At 45.9% G+C, this 19,087-nt stretch overlaps 1 protein-coding gene across 1 annotated transcript in view; it reads right to left on the reverse strand.

The window, feature by feature from the left end:
• Positions 1-16,199: 16,199 nt before the first annotated feature.
• LOC102865051 (thyrotropin-releasing hormone receptor-like) overlaps positions 16,200-19,087 on the reverse strand; it is a 6,987-nt gene continuing 4,099 nt past the window's right edge. Inside the window, exon 2 of the mRNA XM_006881743.1 lies at positions 16,200-16,514. Within this exon, the coding sequence (XP_006881805.1) occupies positions 16,200-16,514 (315 nt within the window). The remainder of the gene's footprint in view (positions 16,515-19,087) is intronic.

Genomic DNA, 19,087 nt, shown 5'->3' on the forward strand with positions numbered 1-19,087 from the left:
AAATAATTTGATAAACTGGATTTTTTTTATTGTTTTTGTGTGCGTGTACCGTCAAATCAGATCTGACTGGTACAGGAGGAGATTGCCCCTCCTTCCCCGGCAGAGCATCTGGTGGATTCGAACCATGCACCTCTGGGATTGTAGTTGCAGCTTCTTGCCACTAGGCCACCAGAGCTCCCCTAAACTGGATTATTTGAAGAAGAATTTGGCATCTGAATTGGTGGAAAACTCATTCACAACCTACACTATACAGATGACACATTTTTTGCTTGCTTTATGTGAAAAGACTTATGGAAGACCAAAGCCTTCCATATGAATTATATCTAAACATCAAGAAAATAAAAATACTCACAACTGGACCAACAAGAGAAAAACTCATGATTAATGAAGAAAAGACTGAAGTTGTCAATTGTTTCATTTTACTTGGCTCCACAATCAACGCACCTGGTATCAGCAGTCCAGAAAGGTGCTGCACTGGCAAAATGTGCTGCTTTGTTGTTGCTATTCACTGCCATTGAGTTGGACACAACTCACGGGTGACATTCCATTGGGTTTGTTTTCTTACCATAATGGATATTTTTTTAATTGACATTTTAACTAAAGTTTACAGAAAATTCAGATTCCCATTCATTTATTGTTGCACATTTTCCTCCCTACCCGCCCCCCTCCTTCAGTTCACTTTTCTCTTTAAAAAAGTTTCTTTCACTGACTCCAATGGGTTTTCAGAGACTGTAAATTACACAAGAGATTTCTCATCTTTCTTCTGCAGAGCAGGTGGTGGATTTGAACCCAGCGCCTTTGGATTGGCAACACAACTCACTACTCACTAGGTCACCAGAGTTCCCTAATATGCTGCTAAGGACCTCTCTGTGACAAAGAGCTGTAGGGTCACCTCTAGGGACAAAGAGCAAAGATGTCACTAAAAGACTAAGGTGGGCCCGACCCAACCTATGGAATTTTCCCATGGCTTTGAATAAAGTGGCCAGTGTATTAGAAGACCGAAGAAGAGCTGATGCTTTTTGTTGGTGAAGAGTACTGACTACCACTTGGACTGTCAAAAGGACAAACAAATCCATCTTGGAGGAAGTGCAACCAGAATGCTCCTTGGAAGAAAGGATGTTGAGACTTCATCTCACAGACTTGAGGAATGTGTGTCAGATAGCACCAAATATTGGAAAAAGACACCTTGCTGGGGAAAGTAAATGGTCTTCAAAAGAGAGGAAGACCTTCAGGGAGACAGACTGACACAGTGACCGCAACAATGAACTTGAGCATGGCAGAGAATGTGAGGGTGGCGCAGGATTTAGCAAGGAGTTAATCTGCTGTTGACTGGGTTACTTTGAGTTGAAGTCTGACTCAATATACACATGGGCCTCAGCTGATGGAATATACATGAATCAAAATGATTATATCCTATGGAAAGAGACAGTGAAATAGGTAAATAGGTGCAGTGAGAAGAAAGCTGGGGCTGAAAGTGGAACTGATCGTAGATTACTCATTTACAAATTCAAAGTTGAGTGGAAGGGAATGAAAACAAGTCTAAGATCCAGAAGGTGGAGAGGCCACAACAGGCCCTGGCAGGTAAAGGACTTCTTACCCACGTGGGTCTGCAGGGCCGGAGAAGCAGGAGTGGCCATGGCAGGCCCTGCTGTTCTCATGGCATCTGCAGTCCTCTCACCTGTGTGGACGTGCTGGTGCATGATGTGCGCTCAGTTCCTGATGACACCTTCTGACCAGGCTGCATGGAGCTGGCTCTTTACCTATGTGCAAGGCTGGAGCTGTCACCAGGCTGGAGTCACACAGAAATGTCTTTTCCCTTATGTGGATCCAAGGGGGCTAAATGAAGCTGGACCACTTCTGAGTACATTCATGAGGAGAGTAGGGTTTTTCGACCGTGTGGATGTGCTGCAGCTCCGGTTGCGAGGAGTTATGCTCAAAGCCCTTGCTACAGGTCTCAAAGCAGTGTGGCCTCCTGCCTCTGGCAAGGCCCTATCAGCCCATAAATCCCAGATCAAGGCCCAAGCCTCCCTGTTTGGGGCCACCACTGGCGTTGAGGCTCCCTATGGCAGGAACATGACGTCATGTCCCAGGTAGATCTCTTCTGCACTGGGATGGGGGTGCTGGCCTGTGGGCCATTCCATACTAACCTCTGGGTCAAAGCTCTCCCCTTTCTTGGGTTTTTAGGGAGCGATCTCAGCAGGTCCTTCAGCACCCCTCAGTTCAGGTCTATGCTCACCTTGCAGTGGAACACATGGCTGGTGACACTTTGTCTGGTTTTTACTCAGAATGGAGCTAAGAAGCGTTTTACTCAATCCTCACTTCCTAAATATCACAGGAACCCTGAAACTGAAGACAACTCCTAGCGGTGGCTGGGCAAGCACCTCACGGCTGGAAAGGGGCATGGAGGTGAAGCAGGGCCTCGGGGTGGTGGGCTCCAGAAAGTGTCCCTGGTGACTGAAGACTGATGGGGGCCGGGGCAGGTGGGAACTCTTGACCATTCCCTATAGCCACCATCTTCCCCTAGGCCCCCTGAGTGTGTACACACCCAAGACTCCTTTTCACATCCTGTGAGCAGAGGTGGGCCTCTCCAACACGAAGCCCTTCCTCATCTGGGGCTGCAGGCCCTCGCTCTGAGTCCAGGATCTAGTCTCCACCACTGTTGATTGCTGAGGGCGGAGGGGCACCAGCACCACCTGTCAGGAGTAAGCACTGCTCTGCCCTCTCCCCAGTGGGAACACTATGCCATGGAGAAAAGCAGACGGAGGGCAGAGCTGCAGAGCAGTGCCCCTTGGGTGCAGGCCTGAAGCTCCACAGAGGCTGTGACTTCAGGTATGATATGATTTGATGCTGTGGGAATACATATTACAAAGCCACAGTGAGCACATCACATGACATGGTTCACATACTGTGAAAACAGTATATGCTGTGGATGTTAAGTGATGCAATCCTCTGTGTGTGTGTGTGTGTGTATGTGTGAGCACCACCCATGTGGACGTGCACACACACATCTTTCACTTATTTTGCTCTTCTAGAGAGCCAGGTTGAGAGACCTACTCGAGAAAAATGGAAAGTGACCTAATGGTCAAGTTAGGGAGGAACTGTTTACTCTTATGACGTTGTTGTTGTTTTGTACCACTGAGTCGAGTATGACTCACAGCAACTCTGTGAACAGCAGATCTGAGCCCCATCCAGTCCTGTGCTGTCCTCACCATCTCTGACACACTCGAGCCTATTGCCATTGTCACTGTGTCATTCTACCTGGTTGAGGGTCTTCCTCTCTTTCACCATCCCTCCGCCTTTCCAACCACGATGTCCCTTTCCAAAGAATGGCCACTCCTAATGTCTCACATGCCCAGAGCGTGTGAGATGAAGCTTCACCATCCTGGCCTCCAAGCAACACTCTGGCTGCATTTTCTCCAAGACCTAGGTGTTTTCTTCCTTTGGCAACTGGTGGGATATTCAGCACTCTTCCTCAACACCATTAATTCAAAGGCGCTGATTCTTCTTCTGGCATCGTTATTCACCGTCCAGCTCTCAGATGCACAGCAAGTGACTGACAAGACCATGGCCTGAATTAAGGCCTACCTTAGTCTTTAAATGGGTATCACTGCTCCGCTGTACTCTGTAGAGGGGTCCAACAACAGACTTTCCTAAGGCATTATGTCTTCTGATAGTATTAAAGTACATACAGCTCATTGAAGTGTAGGTGTAAAAAATGTTGAATTGGCAAACGTGTTACACATTGACAAAGATATATTGCAACAACGAAATAATTAACAAAAATGGCCTGGCTGAAGTAGTTTAAATTATTTGAGGAACACACAGTCTGTTATTCTAAGTTTGCTTTTTGATCAATGAGAACTATAAGAATGATGTATACTCAGAAGAGAATGAACTAAAAAAAAAAAAGAAGAGAATGAACTGATCGCCTATGATTTTGACGCTTTGCCTGGGTACAGAAGTCATAGGAAACCTACTGTGTTTCTTCCACAAATATATCTGGCAAGGGTGCATTCTGCATCAATCCTTCAAAGAGAACCTAAGAGCACATTTGGACACTAGTAACAAGAACATTATTTACTGGCCAGTGTAACACTTACCTGATATTACCTGGGCCATTCGATCTCAACCTGAATGATTCTAAATGAATGTGATGTCGGAATCCATATGTTTCCAGTGTTGATCTGAATTGCTCCTTTCTCTGATGCTGAATTTTACATGTTCCTTTTATCTCATTTGACCATACAAGTTCTTACGGATCTTTTGAAAACTTCTGTAAAATGTGGGAAGTAAACCCCTAAGCAACTTACTTACCTGAGATTTGCTCATTTTTCAGATGCTCTTGGGAAAGGTCAAGGATGGAGAAGCCAGAGCTGGGTAAGGAAGAATGAGGAGGGAATCATGAGAATCAGTAACATTTTTAGAAGTACTTGCCAAGACATCCACAAACCCATGTAAGTAAATGGCCCTTTACCCATCTGAAGTTACAGAAAGTAAACTGCTGAGGGGCTATATGCACTTGTCCATTTTTATTTTGAAATGATCACATAAATCTTACCACACAGAGTGAATGTAAACAAATGTTTTCTACTGAATTACTGAGTAACTGTGCCATTGTGAAAATGTTACAAATAACCTTTGGGGTCAGTGACAGGATACTGGCTTAGAAAAACTAGAATATCCAAGCTTTGGGCCACTATCCTCACATTTGATTTGATTCTGGGACCAAAATCGTACTGACAGGGGGAAAGGTTGGTATTCTGCCATGGAAGAGCTTGAAGATGTTTCATTATCTTATTACTGCTTATTTTCCCTTAGCTCTAGTTTCACAAGAGGCTCTTTTACTAAGTAATGTGTTTTTACTTAAATGTGGTACTGTACACAGGCAGACCCGACTAGAATCAAGAGAGCAGAATTCAACTCTGTGCTGTCACTAACAGTATGGCGTTGGACCCTTACCATCAATCCATCTATGTCCTAACTAAGAAATTCACTCAATGCTGTTGAGTCAGAACGGACTTATCCTTCACTGGGTTTTCATGGCTGCAAATTACAAAAGAGATTGCCCATCTTTCTCCCCAGACCCGCTGGTGTGTTCAAACAGCCAGAGGCTCAGCCTTGGGGGAGAAGCGAAACTCCCTTAGGACTATAGCACTAGAGCTCCCTTTTCAGAAACAGGCAAAACGAAACGATCTTTAAAGACTTTTCCTTTACCGCTATGTGTGATTATATAAAGAAACTCAATAAATATCAAGTTGGAGATGGACATGTTTTGAGAACAGCTCAATATAAACAGAAAAGCATAGTGAAGATTATTGACACTTATTATGTATTTCAGGATGTGATGGAAAACGAATTTTTTCCTTCCAAACAAAACCTGTGCAAGTCTTCTTACGATGTATCTTCCCATCAAACCTTCATCCTGCCAATTCCTTTAATTGCAGCTCATATTTTTCTTCTGCAAGTGAAATGGAGGCTTTGCTGAGCCATGTAATAACGGGTCTCACAATCTGCTGACATCACCAGGCTCACACTGGAGAAGAGAATTCTTGTGTGGAAACTTGCCAATGTGCTCCTCTCTGGGATTCTCCTGGTTTGGCTTAGAAATTCTATGATAAATTTCCAGCTCAGGAATAAGTTCTTCCAGCTCCTATTTTTGCTCCTGAGACCTTCTGTTTTGTCTTCAGCTGGACTGGTATTGTTTAGGGACACTCAGGCCTTCTGCTTGGAGGTCAGGTTCACATAAGCTGCAGCTTGCACTGGGGCTGCAAGATTCTGCCTTATGGTGACTTGACCTTTCCTAAAAATCTAATCAAGGCTAATGAGGTGTGAGGCTACACAGCCACTCCTCCTCCTCACCATTATTAGCTTCCAAAGACCAGGCCATTATGTGAAAGTTGACAGTATGAAAAGAAAGAGGGGGAAAAAAGTGACTATATTGTTACTTAGGGAGGTCTGGAGGCCTAGTGGTAAGAAACTGAATTGCAATCAAAAAGATCCCAAAGGTATAAGCAGGTCCAAATCCACCAGGTGCTGTGTGGGAGAAGGATGGGCAGTCTCCTCCCATGTGATTTACTGCCTCTGAAAACCCACTAGAGGGTCAGCTCTGAGTCAGTTCCAAGTCCATGGCAGACAAGAACAATATTGTTACTTAACTGCCAAAACTCTGTGGTACTGGAGAAGAGTATTGAGGGTACCATGGACTGCTAGGAAAACAAACAGATTCATCTTGGAAAGGGTTAAACCGGGAGGCTCCTTGGAGGCAAGGATTCTGAGGCTTCGTCTGACATACTGTGGACATGTTGTAAGGAGAGACCGGTCCTTGGAGAGGGACATCATGCTTGGGAGGGTGGAGGGACAGCAAAGAAGGGGAAGGCCCTCTAGGAGGTGGATTGATTCAGTGACTAGGGTAATCGGGATGGGAGTGTCAGAGACAGTGCGATTGGCACAGGACAGAGCAGAGTTTAGGGCTGTTGAACATAGGGTTGCTTATGAGTCGCAAGTGACTCAACAGCACATAACAACAACAACAACAATAGCCAAACCACTACATTTGTGGTCTGGCTACATGGGCGCAAATGACCTTAATCAGCACTGCCAGTGTTACTGTCCCCTCCACCTCAGCATTCATTGGTGCTGAACATGTCATTAATGTATAAAATAGTCAAACATTAGATTCTTTTGTACCATCACCTTAAATTCAAAATGTCTGACAAGAACACATTAATATGTTAGACGCAAGTAACTTTGCAGGAGGCAAACAAGTCTAGAAGCCTCAATTATGTCTCTAAATTCCCCACTGATATGTGTTTTCCAACCCTATTTCCACCCTGCCCACTGCCTTCCACTGGAGTTGACAGTCTTAAAAAAAAACCCTCAAAAATCACACCCTTACAACCTAGTAAAAAACTACAATCATCAAAGAAACAAATAAACAAAACCCCTCAGACCCACTGACTCGCAACTGACTCACAGCTAACCTGTCATTGGGTTTTCTGAAGCTGTAAGTCACACGGAGCGGCAAGGTGGATTTGGACTTCCAGAGAGGTGTGGCCTTTGAGTTAGTGACACTCTGTGGACTACATTCCCAGAGTTCCCTAACTAATATAATTCTTGTAACAAACGTGTGTCTTTCCCCCCCGCCCTCTGGTAATTTCTTTCCAAGCCCGGCAGCGTGCAGATCTGCTGCAGATCGCGTGGTATCATGATTGAAGCCTTCACCCTCACAGAGCACCTGTTCCAGGTAAAGGGTGGCCTAGGGCAGAGGCCACCGTGGAGCCTGCAGGTCAGGTGGCCAGACGTGCCTGGCTGTCTTTCTCCGAGGTCGATGCCCACGGCGGGGTCTTCCTCGGAAGGGATGCGAACCTGGCACGCGACCACCGTCTGCCGACCCAGCTCTACCCCGACCCAGCCTTCCTTCGGGCCCCCGACTCCTTGGAGCTCCCAGCTAACCTTTCTTCTAACTTGCCCGAATACCCACTTTGCTTCCAGCTCTGCGTACGGCCAAGGTCACTGCAAGAACAGCAGCTCCCGAGACTGGAAGACCCTCCCCTGGAAGAGCCCGCAGAGCCCGGGCGGAAGCGCATGCGCACAGGGCACTCCGAGACACCCGGCCGCGGGTTGTCTGGGCACGGTCGGCTACCTGCGGGCACAGTTGGCTACCTTCGGGCACGATCGGCTGCTTTCGGGCACGGTCGGCTACCTTCGGGCACATTCGGCTATCTTCGGGCACAGTCGGTTCCCTTCGGCCACGGTCGGCTGCTTTCGGCCACGGTCGGTTACCCTCGGACACTACATTTCCCAGAAGGCACTGTGGCTGCTGCACAGGGCTTAGGAATCCTTTTCCTAAGAATTTTGGGTTTATCATCGGGCTGAATGGTTTGATTGGATTTCATAACTTTTTAGAATTAGGAACCGAACTCACGCTGAGACTTACAGCCTAGTGATCTTCCATTCCAACACTGTCCACCCTGGCGAATTGCACGCTGCTAGCCCTAAGGCTTGTGCGTGCCTGGGTGTTAAGATCCACTGGCAGGTCTTGGGGTCTTTGGAGAAAGATGGGCACAGCGCCTGATGTCAGGAAGGTCACTGCGAGTGTCGTTTATCTGGAAAGGATAGATTGTTGTGTGCTATCAAGTTGGAAATGACTCATAGCTGACCGTGAATTTTCACAGATCATAAATTGGTCATCCTCTTCCTGCAGATGGAGTGGATTTGAACTACGTGCCTTTGGGATTGCAATACAGGTTCTTACCCCTAGGCCACTGGAGCTCCCTGGGAAGTACAGATTAGAAACGAAAACATTTCAGCAGTTATTGCTTCAGATCACTTAAATTTGAGGTGTTTTTTTACACGATGATAGAAGACTTACATAGGTGACCAACTAGAGATCAGAACCAAATAGGTTTGGATTCAGCACTCCGGTGTGGGTTTCTGAGACTGTAAATCCCGTGTTCCCATATGGATGCTTGTAGGTGCAAATACCCAGAGCTGCTGGGCCTTTTTTAACCGCACCATGGATTATACCAGCACTTAACTCATTGCTGACGCATTGCACAGCCTCCTAGCTGGTTTTCAGAGATTAAATTGCAAGTGAGAAGATGTCCCCACTTTCTTCCGCTCAGCCACTTGTGAATTCGAACTGCTTTTGACTCAGCAGCATAACTAGGATTTCTAATTCACACAAAGTGTGGAGTTTGATACAAGAGCAATGGGAAATTTAGGTACTAGGGGTTTGATGGTAAAGAGGTGTGCCCAAATGTCCAACCACAAACGAATGGATTGAGAAATTATGGTACATCCACACAATGGAATACTATGCAGCATGCAGGAGCAATAACTTTGTAAATTATTACCTAACTTGGGAGGGACTGGAGAGCATTATGCTGAGTGAACTAACTCAGTCCCACAAGGATAAATATTGTATAAGACCGTTATTGTAAAAAGGACTATAAGGATGCAGGAGGGGTGGGAGAGGCTGGAAGCAGAGGGATGTGGATGTACAGGGGGAAGAGGGGATTAATCACTGTATTGAACAATTTGATGGGGGCGGTGAGGGAAGTTGATTGCTGGTACTAAGGGTGTTGTTGATTGTGGATCCAAGTAAGATGAAATTGTTGACAATTTCAGTCTTCTTTTCACCGTCTCTCATGATGTTGACCACAGGCCCAGTGATGAGGATTTATGTCTACTTGATGTTGAGATGCAAACCGTATTGAAGGCTGTAGTCTTTGATCTTCTGTAGTAAGTATTTTAAGTTCTCCTTACTTTCAGCAAGCAAGGTTCCATCTACATAATGCAAGTTGTTGATGAGTCTTCCTCTGACCATGGAAGTGACAGGAAATGAAACAATGTATTGTAATAGAGAAAGTGCGAGGGAAAAGACCTCTGTAAAGTTATTACAAAGGGAAGAAATCACTTTGAGGACAAACGTGTGCCTGACCCAAGCTATGGTGCTTTTCACTCACCTCATATGCATATGAAAGCTGGACAATTAATAGGGAAGAGTGAAGAAGAATTTATGCCTTTGAATTATGATGTTGGCAAAAAAATACTGACTATATCATGTTGCTATGAGTTGTCTACAACTTGATGGTACTTAACAACAACAACAACGACGAGAGAGCTCAGTTGGCCTAGTAGACAGAACGTGATTCTACCAAGCCAAAGGTGGGTGATTTTAATTTGTGGCTCTCAGGCCTGGTTTTAATTGTTTTTGGTCAAACATTATTCTAAGTGGTATAACACTGGTCTGTCCGTTTGTTGTACAGAGGTAACTTGTAGTTGCTGTGACGCTCAACACTGTGACACTGATGTGTCAAATGCGATAATAGTTGACCATGGTGGACAGTGCTTGGTGGAGCTCCCGGATTAAAACAAGCTTAGAAGCAGGAGTGGCATCCACTACTGAAATATCTTGCCTCCAGAAACTCTATGAACTTGGAGAAATGATGAAAGTTATATAGGTGTTTAGGCCTTTGGTTCATAGGGTCTCTGTGAGTCGTCTATGACTTGATGTCACTTAACAACAACAACATATCATGGACTGTCAGAAACACATTTTGTTGTCGGAAGTATTGCCAGGATGCTCCTAGAAGCAAGCACGGGAGACAGGCTTGCATACTTTGATCATGCTACGAGGAGGGACCAGCCCTGGAAGAGAACATCATGCTTTGCAATGCAGAGAATCTGCAAAAAGGAAGCAGACTCTCAAGGAGATGGGACAACACCGTGGCTGCTGCAGTGAGCACAAACGTGAGTGTGAGGACGGCACAGGACTGGACAACCGGAGGAACTGACCTGATGGTGCCTAAGGATGACCACATAGAGACAATGACGTCATCAGTGGCTGCTATGAATCCAGGGGAGGGACTGGGGATGAAAAAGTGAAGCCTGGGTCATTTCAAGGGCAGTGAAATTGCCCTTCATGAGACTGTCATCATGCATATGTGAATTATTCATTTGTCAAAGCCAACAGAACTTGTACAACACAGAATGAACCCTAATGTAAATGATTAACTTCATTTATTATTTATTGCTCATTGTAACAAGTGTTCCATACAAATGTAAGATGCTAATTGGAGAGAAATGTGGAAATGGAGTATGTAGGAATTGTCTGTACTTTTCTGCCCAATTTCTCTCTAAGCTGATCTAAAATATAGGGTACTAAGGGTGGGGATGGGTAGAGCAAAGGGGTGAGGATGGGCAGGGAGGGGTTAATAATCACAGGGTTGCACAATTTGATGGGTGTGTGTGTGTGTGTGTAGGAAATGGGAAAGATCCAGTGTGAGAAACAATGCGTACAAACTTTGTAAATAAGCTAGTATAAAATAAAAAAAAATGAAAAATACAGTGGTTGTTGTTAAGTGCAGTCGAGTTGAAGGTGACTCATAGCGACCCTATGAATTCAAGACCTGAACACTTCTATAACTTTCATCCTTTCTCCAGATTTATAGGGTTCCCAGAGGCAAGCTGTTTCTGAAGTGGATGCCACTCCTGCTTCCAAGCTTGTTTTAATTGGGGAGCTCCACCAAACACTGTCCACCATGGGTAACCATTATCACATTTGACACATCAGTGTCACAGTGCTCAGCTTCCCAGCCACCACGAGTTACCTCTGTACAGCAATGCCCAGACCAGGGTTATACAACCTAGAAGAAAGTTTCTAGAAGAAGTAAAATGGGGTACTGTGCATATATTTGTTTTAATATTTAATAGGCAAGCTGACATTGGATAATGGAATGACCAATATGGCCACTAGGTGGCAGAATTGTAATTGTTGTTGTTAGGTGAAATGGGGTCAATTATGACTTAAAGTGACCCTGGGAACATCAGATCTGAACCCTGCCTTATCCTGTGCCATTCTCATCATCTCTGCCACATCTGAGCCCATTGTTACAATCACCACGTTAATCCATCTCATTGAGGGTCTTCCCCTCCTTCACTGACCCTCCACTTTTCCAAGTATGATCTTTTCCTAACAATATGCCCAAAGTGATCCACTTCTGTAATAGCTCGCCTCCGGAAACCTATGAACCTGGAGAGAGGATGAAAGGCACCCAAGCGTTGAGGACTCTCCTTCATAGGGTTGCTATGAGTCACCTTTGACTCGATGGCACTTAATGACAACAACAACATGCCCAAGGTATATGAGACAAAGTTTCATCACCTTTCCCCCTAAGAAGCACCCTGACTGCACCCTTTCCAAGACATATTTGGTTTTTCTCTTGACAGTTCCTGGGATACTTACTACTTTATTCCAGCACAACTCAAAGGCATTGTTTCTTCTGTGGCTTGAATCAATGCACCTTAGTCTGAACTGGCATCCTTGTTCTTCAGCTCTTGAGAGAAGTCCTTGACTGCTGGCTTTCCCATTGCAACACATCTTTTGATTTTCTAATGGATTGTAATTGTTAATTACGTGGTTAATTGTGCATCCAAGAAATATGAAATAGTTGACAATTTCTATCTTTTCTCCAACTATCATGATGTTGCCTGTTGGTCCAGTGGTGATGATTTTTGTCTTCTTGATGTTGAGATGCAATCCATACTGAAGGCTATAGTCTTTGATCGTCTAAAGCAAGTGTTTTAAGTCCTCACTTTCAGCAAGCAAGTCTGTGTCATCTGCATTAAGCAGGTTGTTTATGAGTCTTCTTCCTCTGATCCTGATGCACTTTCTTCCCCATATGGCCCAGATTTCAAATTATTTACCTAACATAGAGATTGAACAGGTATAGAAAAATATGTATGGGATGCCCAGGATGAGGGATGGTGCATGGTCAGGAGATCTCATCATTTATGGCTGTAAAGTGAAGACCTGGTGGGCAACAATTGGTCTGAAAGCCCTGGAAAGACTAGACTTTACAGATACATCAAATAATGCCAATTATCCCCTTCCTCTTAACCCTAGTCAACTCATCTGTAGGTGACAATAATTGTGTCATTGGTCTTCCTGACACCCTTGCCTGCTACATTCTCTTTTACCTTGGGAAAATATCCCTTCCTGGTTCAGGTCTGCTCCAAACCGTAAGGTTGTGCACTGCGCAACTCCAGAGGGCGCCATCCACTGAGAATGTGCTGTGAGCTGTGCCACTGGGGTTGAGTGGCGCCCAGGCTACAGAGCTGCCGATGTCAGCCGTTGAATGATGATCTAGTCAGTTGCCTAGTCCACTCCTGAGTTCACACTGTGACTATTGTGACTACTCCAAGCGTATCACAGTTTTGCATTTTCATTCCAACAGGGATGTGGAGCTGATTCATTGGGACATGGATGCCATAAAGCAACCACCCCCAGCCAGTACTTTCCGACATGAACCTCTGGAGTCTCCTGGGTTATGGCTCTTTCAATCCAACACGCTCCTCTTATAACTTAGTGAGCCAGAGACACAGTGTTACCAGCAGCCAAAGAGCCACAATTAATCACAATCTACACCTGAAGGCATTCTCAAACTAGAAGCCAGGTCTTAGCAAAGGGGCTTACGGAAGAGTCTTTATTCTCTAATCCATTTATTTTATCAGCCAGCAGACACTGGCCTAGGCTTTGAGACACAGCAGTGGAGAAGTCTGTCATGGAGCTCCGTATGGTGAGGAAGTCCATTTGGCACTTTAAACAGCTCTAGAGTTTCCAATTTGGTGGAATATTATGAAGGAAAAGAAAGGGATGTTGTTGTTATTGTTGTTGTTATATGCTGTGGAGCTGCTTGGTACTCATAGCGACCCTATGTACATGAGCCCTAAACCCTGCTCTATCCTGTGCCAACCTCAATGTCTCTAAGACTCCTACTCCAGCCACCCCAATCACTGAATTGATCCGTCTCATTGAGGGTCTTCCTTTCCTGGGCTGTCCCTCCACTCTCCCAAATATGATGTCCCTCTCCAAGGACTGGTCCCTCCTTGCAACATACCCAAAGTATGTCAGATGAAGCTTCAGAATCACTTGCTTCCTGGCTTTATTCTTTCCAAGACAAACCTGTTTGTTCTCCTAGCAGTCCAACACTCTTCTCCAGCACCACAGCTCAAAGGCATCAATTCTCTATCATCCCTAGTCACTGTCCAGCTCTCCGATTCATAGAACACAATTGCGAAGACTATAATCAGGTGCACCTTAGTCTCCAGACCGACATCGTTGCTCTTCAGTACTCTGGAGAGGTCCCTGACAGATGACTTTCCTAATGCAATTCGTCTCTTGATTTCCTGGCTGCTGGTACCAAGAGTGTTGACTGTGTAGTCAAGCAAACTAAAGCTGTTCACAATCTCAATCTCTTCACCATTCATACTGATTCTGTCAATGGGATGTAATGCAGAAAATATTTTTAGGAGGCTAATGTATACTTTCAGCACTTTCCATATATTGTAACGGTCAATCCTCTGGAAGACGGTGTGGGTTAAGTACTATTTTAACTCCCCTTTGACAAATGTGGGAACTAAGTTTCCATTAACAACAGGGAGCCCAAATAGCTCAGTTTGCTGAGGTCTGAGGGGTTTCCTAGGACACAGAACCTTTGATGCCAAAACTGAGACAGTCTTGGGGAAAGTGGGACAAATTGGTGACCCTCATTCACTACTTGGTTAAGGTCATGGTATTGTTAAGTAGTGGTGGGATGAGTACTGAATCCAAACATGGCATGGCCAAAGTCCTGCACAAAGGTTCCCCTGGATGGTACAGACAGTCTGTGGAGAGATGGGCATGAATGGGAGAGGCTAGAAGTGGTAGGTGGGTGAGGAGGCTTGGGCAGAGTGGACCAGCAAGAGAAGGGAATGGGGATGAAGGGGTGAATTTCATCCACCCTTAATCAATTGCATGCAAAGATTGAAAGGGCTGAAGAGTTGGGGAAGATGCTGAGATTTAGACTTAGGGCTGGACTGGAAGTGATCAGTGTAGAGGAGGAATTGGCCATGTTGGGCTTCAAGTGCCATCCAGGTCTAAATGCCAGAAGGCAGTGGGAGAAGAGAACCTTCATAGATGTATTGAGTTTCCCAGCATGCAGAGCCTTCCAGTCTTCCATTCACTTGTTGTAGATAATTCAATGTGATGTCACTCTGCTTTGTTATTAGGAGACAATTGCACTGTCATTGTCACTTTATTGAGGCCTTTCTACAAAGGGAGAAAGCTTTTGGATAAATGGGGAGCTACAGAAACAATGTCCAGAGGGAGGCAGGGGGTGCACATGCAGACAGGGCCGTATGAGTCACATACTCGGGGTCTATGTTGTCCATCATGTGGATGCTGAAAGGACAGAATGATCACGCTGAGAAGCAAGGTAGTCAGGGGAGGCTCCCTTTAAGGGAGAGGTTGACCCCAGGCTCCCTCTGTCTGCCCTTCGGCAGGGCATGCAAATAGCTGGCTTGCTGCATCCTCTGAGCCTCACAAGGTAAGTCTCAGAGAACCCGTGGAAAGTTCTTCACAACTCTCTTCCTTCTCCTATGTCTAATAAACATTCTCCCCTCTATTTGAAATGTGAGTGGTTTCTGAGGTATCTAGAAAGTTCCAATAAAGGGATAAATTACCACTATTTTTAATTCTTAGTAATACAAACAGACCTTAGAACCAGGGGAATGGGTTTGGGGGCCAGGGCCTGCTATATCACTAGTTGGAAGGGGGCAAGGAGATGTTCTGTTCCCTGGAATTGCAGCCACTCTAGCTGAGAGAATTCTAGAGCTCATCCCTTCGTTCTCCTTACCTTTGGGGTCACAGGAAAGTTACCCTACCTTGTCCCTGCCTATACTAGACAGGCATGCCATTGGTTTCAACCAATGAGTTCTGAGTAGAAGTGGCATGAGTCACTTCTTGGCTGGAGTCTCTAGTGTCATTTTGGGACCCCTAGAGTCTCTTCCTCTTCTGTAAGGATCATGGGGGTGCATTTTGAGATTTGGGGATGCCAGATGAAAGTGGTCTGGGATTTAGGGATTGCAACATGGAAGAAGAGATGCCCTTGGAAGACAACTTGATGGGAACAGTCAGCTTTTGTCTTGTTAACCCATTGATGGGTTTTGAATATCCTTTGTTACTTCATCAAAACCCAGCCTATCCTAACTAATGGGCACAGCTTTCTATTAGAGTCTTGCAATCCTTGCCTGTACACCAGCTTAACCAGTCTGAAGAGACACTACTTTTGGCAGACGTACTTGGAATCTTGTTTCTGGTTTTGTGTGCACAAGGTGGAGAGAGTGGCCCACAAAGTCCTGCTGCCCTTTGCACCCCCCTTGAGTGACTGCTGGGGAAGCTTCTAGTATAAGTACTGGATACAGAGCTAGATGTTACCCAAAGGCAGCAATTGTCAACATCACACAGGAGGAGGCAGCATTTGGGGTTTATCAGGGCAGAAATACTAATATTGCTAGATTCCCAGAAGACCCTAAGAGTCCCCCCACACACACCTGACCTCCATAAACACCCACCTACCCAGAATGCCACTGAGGCATATGGTACTTTTGAGTAAATAATAAAAAGGTGCTCCTCTCCTAAATCTACATATTTATTAAACTGGGAAGTGGCCTTACTTCCTATACAAATCTCAGATGTTGTGGTTGTGCAGTGCACAACCTGGGCATCTCTACCTGGCAGTCCTGGCCACTCCTCTGACAGCCATGCTCTCCCTAGGTGTGCAGAGGGCCTTTGCCCCCCAGTAGGTGGGGAGGGGGCCTTGGTCCTGGAGTGCTGGGAGCCCCTTCCGTCTGCACAGCATGTTCCCTGGTTCCTTCTATGAGCCCAAGTTCTGCTGTGAACAGTCTCGGATGGCTCTGTAGTACATGGGGGTGACCTCCTGGGGCGGGAGCTTGGGCCGGAACAGCCAGCACTGGAAGAGCCCGTGGAAGGCCTCCCGGAAGCGCTGGGACATGAGGGTGTAGATGATGGGGTTAATGGCACTGTTCAGGTAGATGCAGAGGCGACAGAAGAGCAGGAAGCCAAGGTTGAGGTAGGGTGGGCTCAGGAAGGAGTTCACCACCACCAGGGTGCGGTAGGGAAGCCACAGCAAGGCGAAGAGGACCACCACCACGGCCAGCATCTTGGTGACCTGCCAGGGAAGACAGGAGAGAAAGCGACACAAACAGAGATGCTGAGCTCCAGCCAGCAATACTCGGAGAAGTCAAAAGAGCGGCCAACCTTTGCTCAGGCTGTGCCCTCATGCATGCCTCTCCCAACGCCAGTCGCGCCTGGAAAATGGGTATACATCCTCCCAGGGTCTGCACCGGACACTCTTACTGGAACACTGACCTGGTCCCAAAGCATATATGAGTGGCTACTGCTCGCTAGAAGCACATTGTTTAATACACTGGGCCGCTGTCTCATCTTCTGTAAGGTAGAGACACAACACTGCCTTTAGCCTGTGTCAATATCAGTGTCAGTAGCAGAGCAGATGTAATGTAGGTGTTTGCTGCTCCCACTTCTGGCCCTGGCACTCACCAGCTCTGTAACCTTGGGCATCCTCTGTGACTCGGTTTCCTCATCTGTCAAACCAAGATAACAGCGCAGGCTTCAAAATGCTGTGAACATGAATGCTGCCAGATCATCAAGCGTTTGGACCAGCACCTGACACATAGCAAATGATGAATAAATATTCACTCCTTGCTGTTGAGTCAGAACGAACTCAGCTGGTTTTTAGCGGCTGTAAGTCGCACAGGAAGAGACTGCCCATTTTTCTTTTGTGGAGCTGCTGGTGGCTTTGCACGGGCAGAGAGGCCCTCTTTGGATTAGCAACTAAACTCCCTACAGACTACATCAGAGCTACCTCCTTAGTCTATGTTGTATGTGCTGTTGAGTCAACTATGACTCATAGAGACCCTAGTCTACACTGCCACTGTGCACCACTGCTGCCCGATCGTGCACGGTCATCATGCAGCAGCATCACCCTGTCCTGTACCACCCCTGCCCTATCCTGCACCGTCACCACGCAGCATCTGTGCCCTATCCTGTACCATCACCATGTACCACCCTGTCCTATCCTGTACCATCACCACGCACCACCCCTGCCCTATCCTGCACCGTCACCACGCAGCATCTGTGCCCTAACCTGTACCGTCACCATGTACCACCCCGTCCTATCCTGTACCGTCACCATGCACCACCCCTGTCCTATCCTGTACCATCACCACGCACCACCCCTGCCCTATCCTGCACCGTCACCACGCAGCATCTGTGCCCTATCCTGTACCATCACCATGTACCACCCCGTCCTATCCTGTACCGTCACCACGCACCACCCCTGCCCTATCCTGCACTGTCACCATGCACCACCCCTGCCCTATACTGCACCACTATCATGCAGCACCCTGCACCACCCTCATGCACCACCCCTGTCCTATCCTGCACCATCATCCTGGTCTTTGTCATGCTTGAGCCCATTATTATAGTCACTGCCCATCTGTCTTGTTGATAGTCTTCCTCTCATCCTCTGACCCTCCACTTTTCCCAGCATGACGTCTTTTTCCAAGGATTGGCCCAACCTGATAACATGTCCAAAGTATGTGAGATGAAGTGTCACAATCCTTGCTTCTAAGGAGCCTTCTGGTTGCATTTCCTCTAAGAAAGATTTGTTTAATTCATGGGATATTCAGGACTTTTAGCTAACACCACAGTTCAAAGGCATAGATTCAGTCATCGTTATTCATTGTCCAACTTTCAGATGCATAGGAAGCAACAGAAAACACTACGGCTTGCAGGAGGCACATCTCAGTCATTTAAAATTAAAAAAAAAATTATTATTAATTTCAATGAAAATTTACAGAGACTTTGGATTTCCATTCATTCATTGTTACACACCTCAGTCTTTAAACTGACACCATTGCTCTTGGGATTTTGGAGAAGTCCTTGAGGACACATTTACCCAATGCCGCACATCTTTTGATTTCTTGACTGGTGTTACTCTGCGTGTTGATTGTGGATTCAAGTAACACGAAATCACTGACAACTTCAGTCTTTTTCGCATCTATCATGATTTTGCCTATTGGTCGAGTGGTGAGGATGTTTGTTTTCTTGATGCTGATACGTAACCCATTGAAGGCTGTGGTCTTTTATCTTCTGTAGTCAGTGTTTCAAGATTTTTTCACTTTTTGCAAGCAAGGTTATGTCATTAGCACATCGCAGGCTGGTGAGTCTTCCTCCGATCCTGATGTTACATTCTTATATATTGTCCAGCCTCTTGAATTATTTGCTCAGCATACAGACTGAACAGGTATGGAAAAAGGATGCCTATCCTGATTTTAAACCATGCAGTGTTTCCTTGCTCTGTTTGTACAACTGCTTCATGGCTTATGTAACTATTACTTCTTTCCACCTTACATTCAGTGCTGTTTCTGTTGAATGCCTCTACCCTGTTGCAGCCACTTTACATTTTGTAAAGACTCTCGGTTAATTCAGACCCTGTGGGTCATAGTAGTCTGATCCTATCATGCATGAGGTCACTATGAGGCTGGTCAGTTACAAGAACTCTTAGGCATCAAAGAGCTCTCAGTGCATGGATACCTACACTATCAGATAAGATATTAACGCTCCATTGACAACAGCAATAATAATAGATACGATTTATCAACAACCTGCGTTACACGGATGACACAACCCTGCTTGCTGAAACTGAAGAGGACCTGAAGC

Source organism: Elephantulus edwardii, unplaced genomic scaffold (assembly GCF_000299155.1).
Source record: "Elephantulus edwardii isolate Elephantulus edwardi_28Jun2011 unplaced genomic scaffold, EleEdw1.0 scaffold00015, whole genome shotgun sequence".
NCBI lineage: Eukaryota > Metazoa > Chordata > Mammalia > Macroscelidea > Macroscelididae > Elephantulus > Elephantulus edwardii.